This window comes from Dromaius novaehollandiae, chromosome 3 (assembly GCF_036370855.1).
Source record: "Dromaius novaehollandiae isolate bDroNov1 chromosome 3, bDroNov1.hap1, whole genome shotgun sequence".
Classification (NCBI taxonomy): Eukaryota; Metazoa; Chordata; class Aves; order Casuariiformes; family Dromaiidae; genus Dromaius; species Dromaius novaehollandiae.
In genome coordinates, this window is record NC_088100.1 from 88,274,802 (window position 1) to 88,298,159 (window position 23,358).

Consider the following 23,358-nt stretch of genomic DNA (forward strand, 5'->3'; position numbering starts at 1 on the left):
ACACAGACTGTACAAATGGGTTGAGAAGATGAGGCAAGAGATATTTCCCCAGTAAACTTCTTGTATATGAAAGGTACAATAAAGTACCTGTGGTACTTTAAGTTCACTATGAGAAGGAAGCATTGCAGTTAAGCAGAAAGGTGGTGCAGGATGCCCCTCTGGAAGCTGGAATGGAGGCTGTGGAGGAGGTCAGGTAGCTAAGGCAGAGCTGTCTGCCATAGTAAGGGAAAGAATATTGTGTGTTTAAAAAAACAAAAACACCCCCCCCCAAAAAAAAAAACAAGGAATGAGGAAGAACTAGCATGACATATTCAATGTCTTAGACTCAAAAACTCCACTTGCTTGGTATTGCAAAACAATACATAGTTTCAAAATCATGCAAAAGCAAGGGATCCTGAAAAGACAGCAAAGGCAACTACCTAATGCCAAAACCCAAAACCCCCACACAAGAAAGTGCTTTTACAAAAAAAAAAAAAAAAAAAAAAAAAAAAAAAAAAAAGATCCTTTTAGCATTTTTTAGGTAAGCTAAACCTGCGGAAGACCAAAAAAAACCCAGCTGAGGCAGTATACACAAGACCAGAAGAGAGGTTCCAAGATCAAGTCCACTACTAAACAGTATCAAAATCACACTGAAATTTTTCGTAAAGCTTTGTGTCTTCCCTCCACTTCCATAAATTTTCCACATCCTGCTACTGTTGTTTTAAGAGTAGTTCAAAACCTAACACCCCTAAAACATTACCAAAAAAAGAAAAACAAAAAAAAAAAACCAAAAACCCACACATTTGTTTCTGTAAGTGTAATACATTTTGTGAACAGGGTTTTCTTTATTCATTGCTGCATCTCACTGGATGTTACAATACCAGATATATTAAACCCTTATGTCATCAGCCAAAACAGTATAATCAGAATTTTGAACCTGAATAATAAGGCTGCCTCGCTTAAAAGTCATTTAAGAACCTCCCTTCCCCTCTCACAGATACTTCAGAGGAGATAAACTATATTTTGCACACTCAAGAACACCCCTACACATGTATTTCAAGTTTGGATACACACAGCAAAATCCTTACACACTTTGAGCTTCCCATTTCAATGGATGAAACCTAAAATATCGCAAACCTTTTGATTTTTAAGTCTTTTCATTCTGAAAGGATATTTGCTACTTAACAGTTTCTTAATAAGGCATCTTCTCTGAAACATGCCAAAGACAAAGGGAGGCAAAAAACAGAAAAACAGGTGTTTACTGCCCAAAAGACTGAGTCATCTAGCATTCAGATGCCATGAACTGGAAGTATATAGTTTGAACAGATCAGAACAAATCAGTTCCTGTTAATATTACACCAGAAACTAAGCTGTTCAGAAATGTAGTATGCATAATGCTGCAATTTAACTTTTGTTTATTTAATACTGAAATAACTGTCTGGATTAGGTTACTAAGCTATTCAGGTGAGAATATAAACTATCTTCTCCCTGAAGTTTAATATAATATACTTAGAAAACAGTGAGTTATTTTAAAAAAAAAAAAAATTTCTCATTTTAGTTTTCCTTACATTAGGAAAACAGCATTGGATTTATGCTTATTTCATCATGAAAAACTGAGTATATAGGACATATTGGTGCATGCCTTGCTGAAAAACAGAACATAAGACAGATTCCCCATCTAGCAACAAAGCTGCTACCCCATAAAACGGAGCAGTAAGCACGAGTAACACAACTGCACTAGCTACTCCTATTGAGAGACTAACACAGGTTTACTGCTCCTGAAACCCCAAACATATTTTGCATAGAAATATCATTTATTTGTGCATCTCTATCATTGCACATTTTTAGCATACTCTGAGGTTTCAAAAATCAAAATTTCATAAGCCAGGAATCTACTAAGGGGGGTTAAAGTTAAAAGCATTCAGCTTGCTTGTCCTTTCTCCTTCCTTGCACTAATTTTTTCTCCCCATACATTTCACCCCAGTATTTGGAAAACACTTATCTCCCCTTCCTTACTGAAGGATTCTTAAGGGGAGGAATCAGCTTTTTCAAGCAGCCTAAAGTCATATCCAGTTACAAATAATGTTAAAGGTTGAAGAAATTCTATCAGAGACATAATTTAGAGCTGCCACAAACATAGACTTCCCAATATGATGTCATTCCTTAACTTTTGACATCCTTGTACCTAGTCCCAGCTGTTGCTCCTTAGACTTCTGAATATACCAAAGTTACACTGGTTAGCTTCATGGCTGGACTCCGTCTCCGGTTTTCAATTTAGTAATAGTTACCTCTACCACTGCAGGCAATTCTGAAACTACAACTGCCACCACAACTTCAGGTGGCACAGAGCATTTGTGCCGATACAAAGGAGAGCATGAGCTTGCTCGCAGTGAAAGGAGTACTGAACACCACTTCTTTCAACAATGTCAGTCTGAGCAGTTTGTGAAACTATGCAGTTGGGAAATAGCTCTTTTAATCATACCTTAGATGCAAGGAAAAAGAAAAAAGGACTCAGCCATGAAAGTTTCCTAAGATTCTTGGAAAAGTCATTTTTTAAGCTTCCAAACATATCCAGCTCAAAAGGGTGCTGGCTGGATAAGAATGAAAAAGTTTCTTTCCATTCATTTGGAGATGCAGTGTGAAAGTCATCATGAAAAAGCATCAATCTATGCATTTCAAAATACGAATTTAGTTTAGAGGCTTTTTAGCTGGGTGCTCTGACAGATGAACAACTTCAAATCCTATTGAGACACAGTAGCATTTTCTCCTTTCATCATCTCAATACAATTAAATTACACTATTAGAGTATTAAAGTCATTAAGTATAAACAGAATTGCAAAAATACGATCAGGCATGAGATCACTATCCAATCCATAATATTTTAAGCAAAATCTGTTGTTGCAAGGTAACTAATGCAGAAGATTTAAAAAAAAAGGAAAACAAAGCATTATTCCAGTTTCACTAATGCAGTATGCTTAAATCACTTCCTTGAAACAGCATATGATCCCTGGCCACTAGCTGGTAATCCTGAAATATCCAAGCTATTCAACATGTAGAACAGCTAAGTATACAAAACTCTGATGGAAAAGTACATACTAATAGACAAATTATCACATAAGTACTGTCAGAATGACAGCAATCATGGTAACAAAGACTTGGATTTACCCACTTTCTAGCAGCCTCATTCCAAAAATATTCTCCATGAAATACCACTTTTGAAATATTCTTATTACAGTGGAAAACTGCTCAGAGAATTTTTTTTTTTTCTGGGGGGGGGAACAGGGTAGGTTTGTTTGGTTCCCCCCCCCCCCCCAACTCTTGCTAAAGAAGATTAAGTACACTGAGAAGGATTTTAGGCTAAGCACCACACCCAAGAATTTGCATCCATATATTCAATTGAGATACGTTGGCCATTACTACACACAAAACTAGACACTACTCTAAAATATACCTATCCTGGCAAATGTGCACAGAATCTGTCACAAATGCACAGAGGGGGCATAAGATAGTAAAGCCAGCTACAAGTGTTGCACATCTGGGGGCCATTTGATAAACATTCTACGGAAACACCCTTTCTGCAATAGTTTGAGTGGCTGAAAATATTAATTTGGAAAGGCATAAGTCATTATCTGCTAGCTGACATTTTACTGGAAACAAACTTTAAATTTCAACAAATCAAACAAGTGACTCCTGCTAGCCAAAAACCACTATCAAAGCACTTGAAGACAAAACTTACCACTAACAAAAGCATGATGCTGTACCATGGTCAAGACAGGAACGTTCAAAAACATACTGAAGATTAATCAAAGTATCAAGGAGGACTACATTTCCAACATATTGACTGAATGGTATTGCTAATAGGACATCTGTAGTACATTTCAAGGCAAAGTTATTTCAGCATTTATCCAAACCAAGCAAAATGTCTGATTTCCCCTCTTACACTCTGTAACTTTTAAATAATATGCCTGTTGAAATATTTTGGGTAAAGAGTTGAACAGAATTATGAACAATACTAACGTAATTACCTGAATATAGTTTTATGACTTTTTCCTTGTATCTCTGAAGACTGAAAAGTTAAAAATAACTTTTAGAACAGTTAGAAAAAATGTATTCTGGACAATGCTAGGAACTAAACTAGCGCACCTAAAAATAATCATAATAATAATCTATGAACAAGTCCTAAGCGAGACAGTCTTCTCACTTGCAGCCTTCCTGTAGCACAAGAGCTCTTTAGCATTTTACACTCAGTATATGTATAACAGCTTCCAAATCATGTACAAAGCAAGGAAAAGGAGCGTTCATACTACCCTTTGATGCAATTTTTTTCTGGAATATATACTGAGCTGATTAACTGGCCAGATTACAACCAATCATTTTTTGTAGTTATACCAAGGTCTTGATAATTTAATCAAGTTGTAGTCTGACCAAAACGCAGTGACTTATGCCTGTCTTCAAAAGGCTAAATTGAAGACTACTAGACCAATCTTTTTGCATCATAGCCTTTTACTGTCAGGATTAAAGAGAGATGTGCAGGATTAAAGAGAGATGTGCTTATTCAGTAAAAAGATAAAATAATACACTAAAATTTAATCCAGCAAGAAAATCAACAGTTTTGACTTGAGTTCAGTTTTATAGTGCTGGACCAGACACTGCATTTCCAAAATTCAGTTAAGAAAACACTAAACTTAAAATAACTACTGGGGTTTTTTTGTTTTGTGTTTGTTCACTAAATATTAAGATACAACAAAGTTTCCTAAGCAGTTTTTTATTCAAGAAAAGTTATTTGGCTTTCCATTAATCTGCTTCAATGATATTTGTATCAAGGACATAAAATTTAGAATGAAAAATCAAGTTGGGAGTTACAAGCTCTGCTATGTTTTATATGCGATGCCTGATAACTTAAGAGCTCATCTGAAGCCAAGTGAAGCCAACTGTTGAGGAAGCATGGAATCTCACTTTCCAAAAAGACTCTGAAAATGATATAAAGCCATATTCAAATGCTTTTAGGGAAATCCCGAACTAGAACTCTTTCCCCAACGAGCTTGTTCAGAAGAGCTCTGTGCTCCTAGGTTTGCAACCGATCTCACCAATTTACTTGAAAATATGCAAAGGCCTCTACCACGTGCCCTTCCAGTTTAAGGGAGAAGGATTTGCAGTTACTGCATTTTCACAGCACATAAGATCCTCCCAGAAAAAACATGCACACTTAAAATACTTATCATTCACTGAAAAAGCCCCCTTTGTAGTCTTTAAAAGTTTATTCTAGCTTTGAAGTAATTTCTTCTTTTTTTTTTTTTGAAATTTAAGTACAAATGGTCTAATAGGAAGCCTTAACATACCAACTTACATAATTAGCAAAACGAAAAATGAAAGCAAAGTCGCTTGTTAATAAATACAAAACATTAATTCTCTTAAAAAAGAGGCAGTAAGACATCCTCTGTCTTTTATACCCTCGGTGTTCAGCACAAAGAGCAAGAGTAAATGTGTGCCATGTGTGCTAGTCAAGGAAGTCTAAGCTTAAACATGAGGCACATTTGTATATTCACAAGTAGAACTTGCAAGTAAGAAATCACTGCAGGAAAGCATAAGAAATATAATGTATTTAAGACTAAGATGGAGGACCAATAGCATATCTTTCTCCATTTTAGATCATAAGTTGAAAACATCCATGTTATTTCCAGAGCATAGCCTCATTAAGCAAGGGCAGACTAGATGCTAGTGTAGTAACTACATCATCTAAATCTGCTACGAACAAGTCAAGAAAGCAGTACAAACCCTGATGCCTTGCCTTCAGCAGTGTTCTCAAAATTGCTAAGACTGGTCTACATTACTGTGACAACCTTTTTTCCCTATGCACCTCCACTTTTAGGTAAATAGAAAAGGTGACTAAAATTCCTATTAGAAGTATATTGTGAACAGCTCTTTCTACAGATACTAAATACAAAAGTATTTGAAATGGCTCTGAAAGAATGAATATGCATTTAAGAGGGCTATATGCCCAAGAAATCTACAATGAAAAAATCACTGCCTTTTCTTATGACATGATAATGCCAAGTGTCTATCTCAAAAATAGGATGCCTCAGGGTAAAGCAAAGAAGTCTTTTGAGTCATCTCTTCTAGAACAGAAATTAGTTGTCTAGATTAAAGAGATGTTATCTTATGCCTGTGTTAAGGAAGAGAAGTCATACGCTCTCTTCAGTTCTCCCAACAGATGCGTGCATATATATTTTTTTTTATCATTTGCTTTTAATGCTACCACTTTCCAGCATTCATTTTTTTTGCTCACAGCAACCACAGTTGTTTCTGAATTAGTTATACAAGTGACTGCCAAGTTGTGCAAGAAGCAAGTCAATGTTGTTTTGGCATCATGTGGTTGTAAACATTTCCATTTAACTCTCAGATTGAAAGTCAAAAATGCGTCAAGAAAACTGGATATTACCATTACAAGAAATAAATTTCTTCCTCCCCGAAGGCAGCTTCTAAGAATGCTGAACACACCTTTAACACGCTGATCAGAGTCTACTGAAGAGGTACATATCTGAACTATACTATATACTCTAACACCATATAGTTTTGCAGTTAGGCTATTTGCTTCTCTCTTCAATACTGCCAAAAAACTCGTTTAAACTTCAGTATGCAAAACTCTCATTTACCAAGGAGTTGGTAACAAATACTCTCTCACATTCCAAATCTTTACGATAAATTTCTTGCTTTTCTTTCTCTTCCAGAAGAGAATGAATTATCAGTTAACAAACTGTACAGTACAACTTACTTCTCATTTTCAGTATTAAAAAATTTCAGCAGCTAGCAATTTTCTTCTTTGGTATTTATTCATTCAAATCCATTCATGTTTATAATAGTTGAACTAAGTTCAAGGAGCTGTCAGGTTACACACTTAACAAAGAGTGCCTAAAATTTTTGCTAGACTTCAGAGATTTTTTTAAATGAGTAGCAGAAGAACTAAGTTGGATCAGAACAAGACCAACAGTGTGGTTTGAGGGGGAATACAAAAGAGTAAGCAGATTATGCTTTTAATACTTTATTTTATTTTTAGGAGAAAATAGGAGAAAGCGTAAATCATCTCCAACAACTTGATAGGTTTCCTCTATATTTAGAGAGCTTGCTCTGAAGAACAACTGTAGGATCACAATACTCAGAAAGACTCTTTAGAACTAGTTCCAGCTTAGTTTCACATGATCTGGAAAACCTTATAGGGCTGCAACATCTACCTATGTTAGGTAGGCAGCAAGATTCTTTATGCAAGTCTTCATCCAAGCCCAGGAAAAAGACCAATTCTATCCCTAAGAGATAAAAGAAATCAAGTGAGATAGGCAGATATGAAACAAGTAAAACACTGAAAATGCTGATTAGCCCAGTGCTATGTTGCTTCAGTACACAAAAGCCCACTAATGTTTGCTATGTTTCACAGCAATAGATTTAAGAGGGGTTATGAAGAACAAAAGTGGCTTTGGGAATTTTACAGAGAGCCTCTTCCAAATGTGAGGTAGTACAGGAGAAAGTATAAGCGTATTTGAAATGTTAACAGGCTACTATAGAAGCTTGCACCATGAAGAAACCAAGTAAGAAACAGTAAGACTGCTAGATCAAGGTGCAACTTGCTCTTTAGTACTATTAAATCTCCACTGTTTACAGCACAACTTTATAAATTATTTCAACTACTCTTCTATTTGAAATAATTTAGACATTGTTCAACTGTTTACAATAACAAGAGATCACCTCTGCCGGTGATGCTCTAAAGCAGGTCTGTAAAGCATATGACTCAATAAGTTTCTTTTACTAGAGCAAAGTAGCAGGCCAAAGAACTCATTTTACTGACCTGACAGAGCACATTATTGGCATGCTGCCAACCACTACAAGGTCCAAAAGTGCACCTAGCACTTAAATAAAATGAGACCTCTAGCCAGACATCACGTATCGAATGCCTGAGCAGCTGAAAAAGCACCAATTGCTATAGCTACCAGTTCTGCTATTCCCAATTCTGCAGGGTCCGCACAGCCTCTAGATTTAAAACATCTTTTTGAGTGAGAATTATTAGGAAAAAAAATAGGGTTTGGTGGATGAAGGCTAGGGGAATTACTGTTTAAAAAAAAAAAAAAAAAAAAGGCAGATATATACAGTATGGGGATATAGATGTAGTAGGCAGCACTGGTCTGGGGACTTAAGTCACCAGTTAGCATCTGATCAATGGCAACTGCTTAATGTCAAGAATCCGCTCACTGAAACTTCTCTGCTAATTGTTGTACTGTAATTGCCCTGCATCAACCGATCAGCAGTGGCTTCCCTATACAATACAAAACGTTGTTTGAGGGGATGAGGAAAAGAGAGGATTAAGAATCTACCTATTGCAATTACTATGTATTAGCAGTTCAGAGGGAAGAACTGCGCGACCCCACAGCACATTGAGCAATAACAATATGTAACAGACCTTGCTGAAGTAGGTTGAGAAGATTTGGTAAGAAGCTGCAATTCTATTTTGGAGTAGTAATCAGATGTACAGTAGAACTGATGAAACAGGAAGATGAGATTATTTTAGCATAGGGAGCATAGTTTAATAATAATTTGAAGGCTTTGCAGTCTTATCTGCTTGTGTGAATTATACACCCTGCTCTGAAATAAATCAGCTACCTCTAGCAGTAAGAGCAAAGAGTGACCAACAAGTTTGCTGATGAAATGGGTAAATGAACATGGAATCATGCAGCAAAGATTAAAGTTTTTTGTTGCACTGTATACACTGGTCGATTGAGGTTTTTTATATAAGACATACATAGTGCATTTTTGTACTGTATTTGTTTTGATAAAATGATCATCTAAAATCACCTGCTTTATTTTTAATATTAATTTACCATTCTGTATCCATTAAAAAAAATGGAATTCTAGTAATTAAATTCCCTAATTTGGTTCCATTTTGCAATGTAGGAAGTCCCTTAACCAGAACAAGAAACATTTTCCTTTGATTTTATATTACCCATTGCAGTGACAAAAATACAATGTATACTTTTTAAAGTTGCCAAGCTTGAGGGTAGCAAGGCTAAACACCTACTAAGAGGAAAACGTGTCAGTCAAAAGTCACAAGAATAGTTTTTCTGGCGCCTACTCCAGAATCTCAGCCTAATTCTTACACTGTTTTATTGTCTGAACTATGATTTATTTGATAGCTGGTAAACAGACTTTGCTCTGTAAGCCACTGAAGACCAGACATAGCTTTAAGTGCAAAAGTATCACAGATGTACATGCTTTACCAGAAGTACCATTTTACCAGATACCTCCTAGAAATAAATTAATATCAGTCCACATTTGACAGGGGAAGAGCCAGCGCATACTATGCTTTTTATCTAGACATGTTTGTACTAAGTATTTACGAAACCTATACTAGCAGTGCCCTTGTAAAACAGTCATAGTTGCCAACACAGCTGCATTAGCAACCACATACATGCAGCCCCCGCATGCTTCATTTTAGTCAAAAACAAGATCACTTGTTTTTGAAACCATAATACTGCTTTTGACAAATATGAAACTCTCTCCTGGAAATAAAACCTCACACTCTTGCTCTGAGCGCAAGACCCTTTCCAATAGCTTCCAAACTTAAGATACAGTGCTTTGGGGAAGGTATTTAGAAGCCATAGTACAGCTTAATCCTGATACACCGGTTTGCCTAACTGTACCCAAGTACCTCATTCCAGATGCTATAATCAGCTAGTCAAACAAACAACTGAAGTCATTAGGACATCTACTGCCTAGTAAACAATAAGGTATGACCACAGATTTCAGAGTACAACCTCTTGCAATGTCTTTACAGGCATTGTACAAGCAAGTGATAAGTAGTGCTCGGTTCTGAGAGAGGACCACTTTTGTTCTGTATCTGCACAGCACCAAGTATGACAAGATGACAGCTCCCCGAGTTTCTCTGCAACTATAGCACAATTTTCTAAGCCATCTTAAACCTGCTACAACAACTTCACAAGTCCTTCAAGAAAACAGTTGTATTAGTATTTTTCACAAGAGCATAATTTTCCATCAGTCTATATAAAAACGTAATTTTGCAACAGCCATGCTAGAACCACTTGGTCTCATCCACACATATTCTAGCAACTCTGCGGTATGAAGAACAGAAAGAACCATCCTGGAATGAATAAAGTTGGAATAAGAAACAGACACAGGGACTACTGAGTGATATTAGTGCAGGGCAGATTAAGTGAGTTATGATCTTTCCTTCAGGACTAGTACTGGTATGCAAAGTGCAAGTGTCATTTTCATACTCTGGTTTACCAGCAGTAACAAAAACATCAGGAGTATGTTTGCACAACACATAGCAAGATGATTTCATGGCACAGTAGCACTGAAAGGGAATATTCCTATTCATCCTCATTTTGAGGAACTTACCTTGACCTGGGCTCTTCTTTTCATCATGTTCCTCTGAGCTAAGTAAATTCAGCTTAATTTACTAAAATGGTAGAAAATAAATTGAACAAAAGTAGTTTCCTCCCATTTTGGTGAATTCAAATCAACTCACAGGAGCAAGTTCAAGTGCCAGAGAGAAGAGGCCAGACAACACGACCATCAACAGGAAAGGGAAGAAAGAAGGAAGAGAACCTCCTTCCTTCAGCAGGAGCAAAAAAACTGTTAGAAATGGTAGAACTGGCCATGACATTGCAGCTCGAGATAACACCCTAGTTTTTCCCTTTTCTTGACCCTTCCCCCAGTTGATTGGAGCAGTAACAAATATATTAAAACACACAAACAAAAATTCACTGTCACCCTCTCTCCCCCCACCAAAACTTCTTAGCATTAAACACGCTCACTAACCCAGATGCCCTCCAAGTTTACAACTTTGTTCTTGAAAGGACCAACTGAGTCACTGTGTTCTTTAACCCACAAAAACAGGCAATCATGCCACAGCGCTATGTCAGATGTATTTTTTAAAACAAGGTACATGGGGAAAAGACATTCATTTGCAAAAACAGCTATTTAATAAGAATGTTTCTTTATTTTAAAATTAAGATCTCCAAAGTTCAAGTTTTTTAACAGCTGACTGAGCTTGGACAACACCAGTTTTTATCTGTGGTTCCCATTAGATAACACAATGCTTCAATACTCCCACTCTTAGGGAAACAGTGCTCTCTTCCAAAATATATGTATTTAAAAGTAAATTTAATGTATAGATTCGACAGAAGTGTACTGATAACAAAACTTATGTGAAGTCTACAGTACTGTAATACTTCCAGGCGTTTTAAGCTGTTGTGTCTCTAACTTCAAGAAAGAGGAACGTAACTTTAGTTTGTAACGTTGCACACCACGAGATTACTATAGTAGAAACGTTAAGAGAAGAAAATCTCCCCTTAAACCCGTGTAGTTTTAACCTAGGCATTTAACAGTATCATGCTCGCAGGCTACACTCGCTTTTTTTGACCAAACGGTATTCTCTTTTGCTGGAATAGGGCCTCCACACGGCAACATGGAAGAAGAAAAACGTAAGGAGAGAAAAACGGGACTTCACAGACACAACGGTGACCTTAAATCAAGGGAAGGCGAGTTTTTCCTCAAAAGTCGGTTTCCTCCGGAGGCGGCCAAGCTGCCGAGGGCTACGCACGTGCATCCCACAACTCGGGTGTCGCGCACAGGCACCGAGGTCACCCCGCCCGCAGGCGACGCGGGCCAGGGCCGCGGGGCCCCCGCTGGAGGCGCCGCTCGCCGCGGCGCTGCCCCTCTGCCCGCGCCTCGCAGACAAAGAGCGCGGCGGAGCGGGCGCGGGGGGACGCGGCCCCGGGCGCCGTCCTCCCGCCGGGCGCGAACGCCCCGCGACTCAGCGGGCGCCGTCCCCCCGCCGCCGAGCGCGCAGCGCGGCAACGCAGCAGGGCTGCGGCGCCCGACCGCGGCGGCGCCCCGGCGGGGAAGGAAGCCGCGGCGGCCCGGCCGGGCGGCGGGCAGCGGAGCGGAGGGGGCCGCTAGCGGCGCCGCCCGCCTCAAGGTGACTCTCCGGCCTCCCCCGCCCCGGCTCGCCTCCTCACCTGGCACCTGCAGACGATGTCGGCGTCCTGCGCCAGCAGGTCCACCACCTTGCCTTTGCCCTCGTCGCCCCACTGCGCGCCCAGCACGACGGTCACCTTGTTGCCGGGGAGGCGCGCGGCGCACTCGCCGTTGGGGATGGCGGGCGCCGAGGCGCCATGCGCCGCCATGGCTCGCGCAGCGCGCTCCGGCTCCGCTCCAGGCACATGCGGCAGGAGGGGAGCGGCGCGCTCCGCGGCTCCTCTCCCCCCGCCTCCTCGCAGCGGGGCGATGATGCCGCTGCCGCATCCAGGTGCCGCCGCCTACCGGCCCCGCGAGGGCGGCCACCCTCGGCACAGCCCCTGCCCTCAGGCGCAGTCCCGCCCCTCTCCTCCGCGGAAAGCCACGGCCATCTTCGCCGCTCGCGGCGGCTTTTTCCGTCTTCGCCCTTCGCCCTTGCGCCGCTACCCCGTGCCTTTCGGCCCGGACTACATTGCCCAGCGCGCCGCGCGGCACCCCCGCTCGCAGGGCGGCCGCGCGGCCCCGGGCGCGGTGCATGCTGGGGCCTGTAGTTCTGGGCGGCCGCACCTGTGGGACGAAGGTTGCTTCGGGGCTGCCCCATCCGCCCCCGCGGCGGCGCGAGGCCGTGTCGGTTGGGGCCCGGGCCCGGGGCCGGGGCCGGGGAGGCGGCGGGCGGCTGTGCGGGGAGAGGCGGGCCGCGCCGCGGACGAGGGCCATGGGGCTGCCCTGGTGCCGGCCACTGCTGGTGCTCCTGTGGCTGGACGGAGGCTGCACCTTGTGGAGGTGGAAGGAGGGAGTGAGGGCGAAGGGGGGTGGGGGCGCCAACCGGGGCCGGGGCGGCGGGGGGCTGCGTGCGTTGGGCCCTGCCTCGGCCTTCGCGTGTGGTGGCCGCACATCCTTTTCCTTTCCCGCAGAGGCGCCTCTTCGGGCGGCCTCCCAAGGCCTGGGCGCTGCAGGCGTACCTGCACGTCTCCGGGGCCAGAGCCGGCCCGCCCGCGGCGCTGCTGGGCTCTGCCCGCGGGGGAGGGGGTCAGTGTGCTCTTCCTCTGTTAGGTCCCTGGACGGGATATACCGATGACTCCCATTACAGATGTCAAACCCGCAAACTTACACGTATATCACAGATTCATGCATATGGTTAGTGTTGCTGACTTCATGATGAGGATGTAAATCAGTGTCTGTAGAACCAGGGGCTAAATATGAGAGGCCGTTTTCTCCAGAGACACCAGGACGTTGTTCACAGCTCATTCATGAGGAAAAAAAAAGAAAAACATAGCAGAGAAATGCATTCATTGTGCGTGCTTGAGAGGTTTAGAAGTGGAACTGATGTCTCAGTGGCTGATTTCATTCTTTCCTGCTTCACGGAATCAACACCTCTAGGGAAAAGAAATTTTTTGATAAATCAGCTATTAAAAAGACAAATCTGAATGATGTAATTATTGCTAAGACAGCTATTCAAAAACCTTGGGTCACAGAGCAGTCACTGACAAACTACAGAGATCTGGCAGATTACGGAGTTTGTATTGGATTTGTAGTTGCTTCTTGGCACCTTCAGGTTTGCTCTTATCAAGAATTTGAGGATCTGTAAAAGCCACTGGAGAAAAGTTTAGCTCTGCCTTGTAAAGCTAGAGATATATAACAGAAAATGAAATATGAAGTCAATAGAGAAAGGGTTTTTTATGAATAACTGAAAATGTCTAAATACTTTCCTGAATTTCAGTGCAGAGGGATGCTGTGGTTCATGCTGAGCAATTGCAAACAATATGTGAGGCTGTTGTGAATGTGCATTCTGAAGAGGAAGGAGTCCATTAGATACTCGGTGTAGTCCGTAGTATTAATATCTTTGGGTGCTTCTGCTAAAGAAGATAGCCATGATTTCTTTATCACCTGGGTAGAACTTGTGGGAAGTCTCTAAAATAGACACAAGGAGCTGCTGAAGTGCTTTTTTTCAGATTTGCTGACACAATGGCAAACTTTATTTTAGTATGCTTAGTCTAGTGAAGTTGCCAGGAAATATGAAACTGAGGCCATACAAGATTCCATGTTTCCTCAAAGAATAGCCTTGATTTATTTCTTAGGATATGATTTCCCAGTATGGCTGAGTCCTAATAACGTCTCACCATTACCAGCAAAAGTTTCCCTTCTTCCTGCCACTACTTCGAGCTGCATGATTTGCTTCCTCCCTTGCAAAAGGCAGTAGCAGTTACCTGACTGCAAGATAAACAAAATAAATTTGCTGATCTTACAAAGAAAAGAAACAAATGCTATTTTTTGTGTAGCTTTTTTTCAGTATTTTAGTGAATTCAATTCATTTACCACGTGACCAGATGGGCACGCTAAGTAGCTAAAGGTAAGTGGTGCAAGTATGCAGCTCAGAGCATCAGGAGGTAGAATTTGGAAGGAAAGAGCAGGGTCTTTGTTTTCTGGTTGTGATTTTGCTCAACCTGTACAGGGAAATTGTTCTTTAAGCTTAAAATGATTATGCCAGTGTTCTTTGTAACACAGTTTCATTTGATTCTTATTGTCTTTGCCTCCTGTCATAAGCTGTTGGGTATCTTGCACTCACTATGCTCTTAGCAGTGTACAGCTCACTTAAGGTGTAACTGCATAGCCTAACTTGTTCACTGTTAGTGAAATCGAAGAATGATTTCACTGCTCTGTATACAGATATAATGTATATACCATTTTAAATTCAGAAGATTATTTGAAGTTAGCTTGTTTGTTTATGATCTTAAGTTTTCACACAGATAGATAGTCCCTTGAATCTCAAAATAAATTTGAGACTACTATAGCCTGTCAGGGCAGTATTCTGGCAATATGATATTAGTTTAGTGCTACCTTCCAAACAGGTCTCAGACATACAGTTTCATTGTTCTGCTATTTTTATTTGGAATAGAAGAGTTTTGAAATTTATGTTTTGGTATGTTTTCTTGGTAGGTACACAGTTACTGAAGAAAACTATAAACTCTTCACTTCCAGAACAACTGTAAGCATTTAATGGAGATCATGCTAATTAATACTGGTTGCTACTTCGAGGTTTGGAATTTTTATTTAATATATGCTGTTCAGGGTCCTTTATCCCACCCCCTTTTCTTTGTAAACTAATGATGTGGAAGCTTTCATTTTAATATTTTAAAAGATGCTAAGTGCTCTTTATTGACAAGGGTCACTAACTATATATACAGTATAGTTATAAAAAATGCTAACTCTTGACCAAGGTACAAAAGCAATTCATATCTAATGCTCTGTGTCAAAAACAGATTTTTTTTTTTTTTGGTAGTATAAGACATTAGAATAAACGTGTGCAGAAATGCCCAATTGCACTTATTTTGGTTCATTTTCTATAAGCAAGAGAGCAAGCAAGCACATGCAGTGTTACAGTAGTGGTTTTTGCCTCTAACATGTAGGGAAACTTCACTTTTTTGCTGGTTTGGCATGTTGAGTCTGCTCCCTTGGTGATCAGGTGAGTGTTCAGAGGTGCAAACTGGCAAGAATCTACGTTCAAGGAATGAAAGAATGTGGCTACCCTTTTTGGCATTAGCAAGCTGCTAGATGGGATTGACTTTGTAAAGCTAAACCCATAGCAGCAGTGTAAAATGATGAAGTTTGTCTTCTGAATTGTTCAATATTATTGATAGGAGGTGAATAACTGAAGCAATTATATTTATCACATATCTTACTGTAATTTGGGTGCAGTCAGGCTTTTCATATGACTGTTGTTTTCTTCCTCCCAATAAACTGCAAGAGACTCAGACAGGAACTTTTTAACAGATAGCAGAGAACAGCAGCAGTGTGATGTAATTTCTGCATTTCAATCAAATGAGCTGAAGAGATATGTAAAATTGTTACATCTGTATGTTTCCAGTTATTCTGCTGAAAGAGTCCACGTATTCTGATTATATATTTAAGAAATGGGACACAAATCGGTGTAAAGTTGTTTAGAGCAGAATTTTTTGTAAGAACTTCAGTAGTTCAGAAAATCAAGGGTGAGCACGAATGAAGTGAAAATGGTGTAACACAGCCAAGAATGTCAACTGGACTAGTAGCTAACGCTCAGCATGGCTTATGGGTCATACAGTGTTATTTCTTCCTCCTTGCTATAATATTTCTTATTCAAGGTGAAAGAGAACTGAGGGATTTTAATACCATTCTGGTACTATTTTCCTTGTGTGAGCAACTTCTGAGTTTCCTTCAGGAAAAGTATCGATTGAAGGGAGAAACAGCTCTTGACAAAATGTCAGGGCAAATAATCCAAGGGACGGGTTCTCTATTAGCACTGATTCTGTCTATGACAATGATATACTCATATATTTTACACTAAGATCTTACATACTCTAGAACAGTGGTAGCAGAAATGTGATCTGTGAGGCCATGGTTAACTAATTGAGGTATTCTACGGATCTACACTGAAGAAGAAAATGAAGTTTGTCACATTAATCTCATTAAAATATTCAATAAAAAGTAAGGTAACTTTACTTCCTGATTATTTACAGCATTTTAATAGCATTTTCCTGCTTTAAATTTGATGTTAATATGTGCAGTGGTTCATAAGAAATTTTGGGTGTTGACAGTGGTCTGTAGTCAAAAAAAGTGTAAGAATCACTGTGCCAGACAAGGTTGGCATCTCTAGCAATTCGTACTCTCCAGAATGCCTTCAGGTTACCCCAGGAGGAAGGGAACAGATTATATTGTAAGGGAGCATATAGAAGCTTTCAGCCTCTCCACAGAGAGGTTATATTAGATCTATTCTGTCTCTCAGAGGACACAAAAGATAAAAAAAGTGTTACTTCAGTTATAAACAAAAATACAATATACAAGAAGAAACTTTTTAAAAATCTGTAATGGGTCATAGGAAAAGAAATGCATTACAGAGTACAATACCTTTTATATCTTTGAGTGTGATGGTGCAAAAGAGGTGGTTCTTTCCCTAAAAATGTATTTATAGTGCCATCAGTGGTCTTTAGAGTGCTATAGCGAGAGCAGCTGACTCTCTGTGATGATGTTGCAAACATCAGAGTATTGTGCTGGGCAGATGGCAAGATTTTATATGTATGTCAAGTTCCTTGGAGAAGAGAGCATTTCTAGTATGCTGTGTTTTGTTGAGTACATGCTTATTATGGCTTTCATCATTGTAGTACCTGCTCTTTTCACACAGTGAAAAAATGTAGATCCTGATGGGTTCCCAGAAAGAGAAAAGCAAGATAGATACTAGTTTGCATTCTAAGAAGTTGTTTGCCAAAGACCAATGATGTCTCGTTAAACAAAATGTTCTTTGTTAAACAACATCATTTATGTCAGCGGAAAAGCTTTTTAAATTAGTTATTCCAGTTAAAGGTTTCCTTAACTATTTTTTTATATTTAAAGACATTAATCTTTTTTAATCATGATAAAAATTAGATTAGGAACCTTATAATTTTAAAATGTTTGTACATGTTGTCACAGTCGATACATTTGTACATACTAGCATGTGTTCTCAATTCTTTGGTTAGATATATTTAGAATACGAAGGAACTTCGTTTACTGTGTGGGAATTTCCTGATGAATGTACTGCTAAAAATAAAAGGTAAGAGTTTCACAAATGAAAAACATCACATCATTACAAAAGTAAGATTTTGAATTCAGTGAGTGTATAATTAAGGTAATACAGAATACTTTTGAAATTTCAATGATAGTTTACAGAAGTGGAGTTTTTTTAACCGATGTATGCAAGTGCAAATAAGATAGCAGCTGTCAGGACTAGAGACAGACTGGAAAAAAATACTATCTTTTGTTCTTTGAAAAGTTGTAAGGCCAGAACTGAAACGCTCGGAAATTAGATTTTAAATGTTGATTTGTGAAGACAACTTGGCTATGTAATACTACTGAAGAAAAAAGAGTAAAGAAATATGAAGTGACTTCTTCAAATCTGCATACTTCATTCTTCCCTAAAAGAACGGCAAATGTATTACTGTCTTTACAGACCAGAATTGAAACCAAGTTTTCTGTATGTATTATATTGCAATTTAAATATTTACTTATAAAATGTTAAAAAAGAAAATAGACATGTATTTCACAAATTCGCGCTAATTACAGTGTTCCCCCTAAATTTCCTTGCTTACTGTGATCCAGACAGCAGCTTGCTCTCAAAGGCATGTGTAAATACATTCCATGTTTCTGAGTGTTACGACATGTTAAATGTGTACAAAGCGTTGTTATGGAAATTAGGCTTGTCGGCCACCGTAACAGGGCCTGACCCTTGGTTCCCGCAGAAAAGTTCAGAGCCGAATCAAAGCAAATTAAATAATTAAATTTTAATGACGCACGTGCAGTAATTACTGCTCGAGCTGGGTGCCGCCTAAGAGGGACCCCAACAAAAAAAAATCCTGGGCAATTATAGTTTTTTCAACTTAAGTTTCCCACCCCTCACGTGGTAGTTAGACCAATAGCAATTTTTAGGTCTGGGGTCTCCTGCTCCTCATTGGATCTCATTGTTGTTTCTGGGTAAGCTGTTTTTCTCCTTATCTTCATTTTTTGCGGTCTCTGCTGACGGTTGTACCTTTTTTTTTGTTGGGTCTTACTGTTTTCTCTCAAGGTCCTGAGGAGGAGGAGGAGGTGATTCTAAATCGTAACAATTAACACTGCCCCAGCAGTGAGCTAAGGCTTTGCCCCTCAAGGTCCTAATGCCCTGCACTGGTCTTCTTTCAAAGCCTTGCCATCATCCCTTTCAGAGTCCCTTTCGGAGTGTGAGAAGCAGGAATGCAGACTGCTTGTAACTTCCTTATCTTCCCAGCTGGTACCAGCTCTGAGGCCCTTTTCTTACTGGACTAAGTAAAAGTTTGTTATTTTATCTAAGTGTGGCCTAAGGCTTCAGCAAATTTAGCTACTCATGCTAAGCAAGTTTTATAGAAGTTGTGCTAAGCGGCTACCTCTAGACAGTTTCAGTTTGCTATTCCTTAACAAGCGTGCCTTTGACAGCATCAGCCATTGAAAGTTTAATAGTATGTATGAGTGATAGATAATTTGGATGACTTATGTTTTGAAGGTTTTAATCTCTTTGGGGCAGGGGAAATGAAGAGATATGTAGGGGAAGGTCCCCAAAAACAATGAGTGTATGAATCCTTGTTGTTGTTTTTGTTCATTAGAACAAGAAGCCAAATATTGTTCAATATTTTACTGAGAAAGACTGAAAACTACTACTCTTGTTTTCCTGGGGCTATTTTTTGTCAGAATAGTTCCCCGAATTGGTATAGGTTAGAATAAAGACCTACATCTTTGTTATATCTGTTTAACTGTAACTTATAATACCTGAGTCCTGATCAGTCCTTCCTTTCTTTTATCTGATGCTTTGGGACAGGACGGATGAAGAATAAACTGGTGAACAGAGTGAAGTGTGCCCTTAAAGAGAGGATATGCAGGCAGTCTGGAGTGACCCATACCATATTGCATACTTAAAAAATTTGGGGACTGGGACTGGGAAACTTTCCTGCCGGTTGGCTGTCATTTGGAGGCTTGTTTATACAGCTATTGAGAGAGAGTAGTCTCCTAGTTTTCTCTGATACTCTACAGCAGCTATGTTGTCTCACATACGTGTAAGGAGAAACGAACCAAAAGCTTAATGAATATTTTATACGCTTCTTGTCTCAAGTTTCTCCCATGTTCTTCTTTTTTAAATCTTTTATTTGGTCCAGTGTGCTTATAAATAATGCCCTGAAAGGATAGTCTTTCAGTCTTAGAGATACAGATTTTCTGTCACCCTAGTACTGAACTGCTAGATTGTATTCTCTGTTTATATTGAATAGAAATGTGCAGTCTTTTCTTGCATAGAGTCTTCAAGAGGACCCTGAAATCTTAAGTTTTCAAAATTTAGTCTAAGTAGATCTCTCAGATGCCTATATCTGATTTTAATTAGTGTTAAAGTTTTGTGTCATGTATGATGTTCATTTTTTATATAACTTTAGTTCACCAAAAACAACACTGAATTGTCCGAGTCCTGGGACTTACAGAATTAAACCAAGAGTAATGATTGAGGTAAGCTGTGAAAAGAAATTGTGAGAAAATTAATTGTGGTCTGATCACTGTGTGATCACTGATCATTGAGCCTTTGGACACAGGTATGTGTCACAGCATCCATAGCCTTTTGCATAATGGAGCTCCAGAATTAAATATGCTAATTACAAAATAACCTAAGTCTGTATCTGTAAAGGTTGTGATGGAAAATTTCCAAATAAGAATGGAGTTGGACTAGTTTTCTTGCAGGCTGAATCAATGAACTCTGAGATTTCTGATAGCATCCTTTATTTTATTGAAATGTTAAATATTTTACAAATATCCCTTTAACATCTAGTCACTCTGCTTGCTCCGCAGGCTTACGTGCTTCCTGAATCTTCTCTGGTGATAAAAAGCAGCTGCTTCCCATCTAGCTGCAAAAAACTCAGCTTTTTCATGATAGTTTTTCTAACCACCATTGAGTATTTTAGTAACAAATTCTGTAGCATGATAAAGTGAAAAAAATTTATGGAATGTTAAATGATTTTATTCTCAAATTAAATGAAAGATAAGAAACCATAGTGCAGATGCTATTCATTTTCTTACTAAGTTCAGCAGAACTCTTGATTCTTAAATGTGTTTGTAATAGGAACAGCCTCTTATATTGGAACGGCACAGATTATGTGGATATTGTCACAGATTACCGTCGTGTTTAGCACAAAAATCTTAGGATATGACTAATTAGTATTTTTTCAGTGCTTTGTAGAGAGTGTAATCAGTATGTTGGGAGACTGGAACTGAAGATGCTCGTATAGAATCCTGGAGAGAAGAAAATATATTGACAAAACTTGACATAATCACTTTGTTGATTAAATGCCCAGAAAGAATCACAGTATCTTTTTAAGGGATTAAGGAGGTTTGCAATATGCTACTGAATCCCTGTTCATTAGATAAGGCTGTTATAAAGAAGTGAATTATATTGGGACTATGTCCTTTTGTATACCTCCATTTAAGGTGGCACAGAAACATAAATAGGCTGCATGTACATTGCATACTAATCAGAATTGATCTAATATACAAACATTTTTTAAAAATCATGTAAGAAACCTCTCTGAATTTTGTGTTTTCTGAGATGGAATTGCTGCAAATTATTTCATGAACATCATAGCTAATTTTTGCCTATTCGTTTGTGTGCTCTAACTGTCTCTTTTTCTTATGACCCTTTCCTAATGCAAAACCTCAGTTCTCTCTCATGTTTCACCTCATCCTTTTCATCTAAATGATCCTAAGTCTTACCCATGTGTCCAAACTCTCCTCTCTTTTCCACATTTCCATTTCCCTCAGCGTCTCTTGAGCCATTCCAGAACAGATTCTGCTGCTCATATTTTGAACTATTGTTTGAACAAAAGGTAGCAAATGCTGTGATGAATCCTAACCTACATAATGAATCCTATTCTAGATATGCAATGATTGGCCAAGACTTTTCAGACCTTCCGTTTCCAAGCATGTTTGTATGTTTGTAAATAGTCTCACTGAATTCAATTAGACTAGCCATAAATCAAAGTTTTTTTTCTGTAAGTAATAAAGCATTATATAAATGCATATATAGATATTAGTAAAATATAAACCAGTGGCATTAGGAAGACAGTATATGAAAGTAAAACATGTTTCTGTCTTCTAGACATTTGAGGATAAAGAGCGGTATTTGCCTGTTTCTGACCATTATGATTGTTTCATGTGGTATGTGACAACAGCTTCACAACCAACCAGGTAATGTTTTTTCTTTGTGAATATTTTTGGAAATACATAATTTAATCGTAATATTTTCTAACATGGTAATATTGTTAATGATCTGTCTGAAGAAATGAAAAACCTGTCAGTGTAGAATTTATGAATTTTAGCGAATGTTGGCTATTAAATATAGATATGTATGGGTCAAATTCAGAACTCCATTTTGTTTGTTGGTCTCATTTGAATTCTTTGCTATCTTTTGCTTCTGTGTTGATCTGAAATCCACAGGAAGTGAAAAGAGAAGCTTTTGTACTTAGCACAAGTCTAAAAATTAAGGGTATTGAAGTATTGATTCAGATGTAGGACTGAACAAAATGTAGCCATTGCCCAAGGTAAAGCAGCTTTTCAAGACAGAATTGCAGAAGAGAGCTAATGAGCAACAGATTACAAAGGAAGGGGTGTATTACTCACCTAAAGAGACAGACTTGGAAGGATTTACCTCTAAGAGGCCTGAAGGTTATAGAAGAACCTCCTATCTTGTGTAGAAAGCAGGAAGATTTTGATTGCAGAGGCCAGAAGGAAGTACACATTTCTTCAAAGGAGTCAGTTGTAGAAGTAAGAATATCTTGGATGCTGTTATAGGATTCCAAAGAATGTTCAAGAGGAGGGAGGAAAATGAGGCAGGGACTTTATTCTTTTGTCTGTATTTGTGTGTTTATTATCCTCACTAAAGAAAGTAATGATTTTTAAACTGTATAAAGTAAACGTGTCTGTCTGCTCCCTCTCACATGTCCCTGCAGAAGTATACATCAGAATGAAGTTGTATCTGGAAAGCATGCGCTCAAACAAATAGAGATAAAAAATAACTGAACAGAAGGTGCCACTTGTGTGAAGTTGTTGCATACAGAGAGCCTATAATTTTAAAGTGTGCTAGGCAGATCAAGAAAAAAAGAGTAGTGAAGTTTAAGAGCACATACTTTAACACAGTGAGACCAAGCAGAAAACCTGGGTGGTTTTCAGTCTAGAAAGCCATACCAGAATTTGGTCACTTTGCAGTCAAAAGTACTGGGTTATCTTCAAACTTTTCCGAAAAAGTTTTATAGATTTTTCTGAATAAAACCAGTAGTTTTTAGGCTAAAACTTGGATTCCACCTGTTTGACCCATGGAATTTGCTAGTATTCAGCTTACTTTATTTATTTAGGAGGAAAAATCTATAATGCTAATCAGGAATATTTTTTAATGGCCTATTTTGCTTACAAAATATGTATACTAAGTCCTATTTCTCTAAACACGGTAGAAATAAATAGCAGTAGCTTGGTATTGTACAGTTTTTGAACTGTTCCGGTAACTCCTATATACTGCAAAGCTTTGTCTATGCTTGCCCTCAGAGCCATAGAACTGTTTTATCTCTTTTTATTTGTATAATAGGCTAATCAGTCCCTTACCTTTTTCTTTTTCCCCCTGTCAATCCCAGGGTAAACTTTTTGGCATGTTTTCTGTTCTGATTAGTGTTAATGTTGCCTGAAAGTATCTTCCTATAATTTCTAGATATTATTGCATAAAGAAGCGATTAAATGCATTTTTTTTATTTTGCTGGAAGCAAGGCACTGAGTACGATTATCAGACTGAAATAAAATGTGATTGACAAGAAGCCAAAG

The 23,358-nt window shown here is 39.0% G+C and overlaps 2 protein-coding genes across 2 annotated transcripts in view; one reads left to right on the top strand and one right to left on the bottom strand.

The window, feature by feature from the left end:
• Positions 1–12,391, bottom strand: part of ADSS2 (adenylosuccinate synthase 2) — a 35,728-nt gene extending 23,337 nt beyond the window's left edge. The window contains exon 1 of the mRNA XM_026102611.2: positions 12,006–12,391. Within this exon, the coding sequence (XP_025958396.1) occupies positions 12,006–12,173 (168 nt within the window). The 5' untranslated portion in view covers positions 12,174–12,391. The remainder of the gene's footprint in view (positions 1–12,005) is intronic.
• A 473-nt stretch (positions 12,392–12,864) lies between these two features.
• CATSPERE (catsper channel auxiliary subunit epsilon) overlaps positions 12,865–23,358 on the top strand; it is a 45,278-nt gene continuing 34,784 nt past the window's right edge. Inside the window, exons 1-5 of the mRNA XM_026102641.2 lie at positions 12,865–13,140; positions 14,941–14,989; positions 17,493–17,566; positions 19,941–20,010; positions 21,650–21,738. Coding sequence (XP_025958426.2) covers positions 13,094–13,140; positions 14,941–14,989; positions 17,493–17,566; positions 19,941–20,010; positions 21,650–21,738 — 329 coding nt within the window. The 5' untranslated portion in view covers positions 12,865–13,093. The remainder of the gene's footprint in view (positions 13,141–14,940; positions 14,990–17,492; positions 17,567–19,940; positions 20,011–21,649; positions 21,739–23,358) is intronic.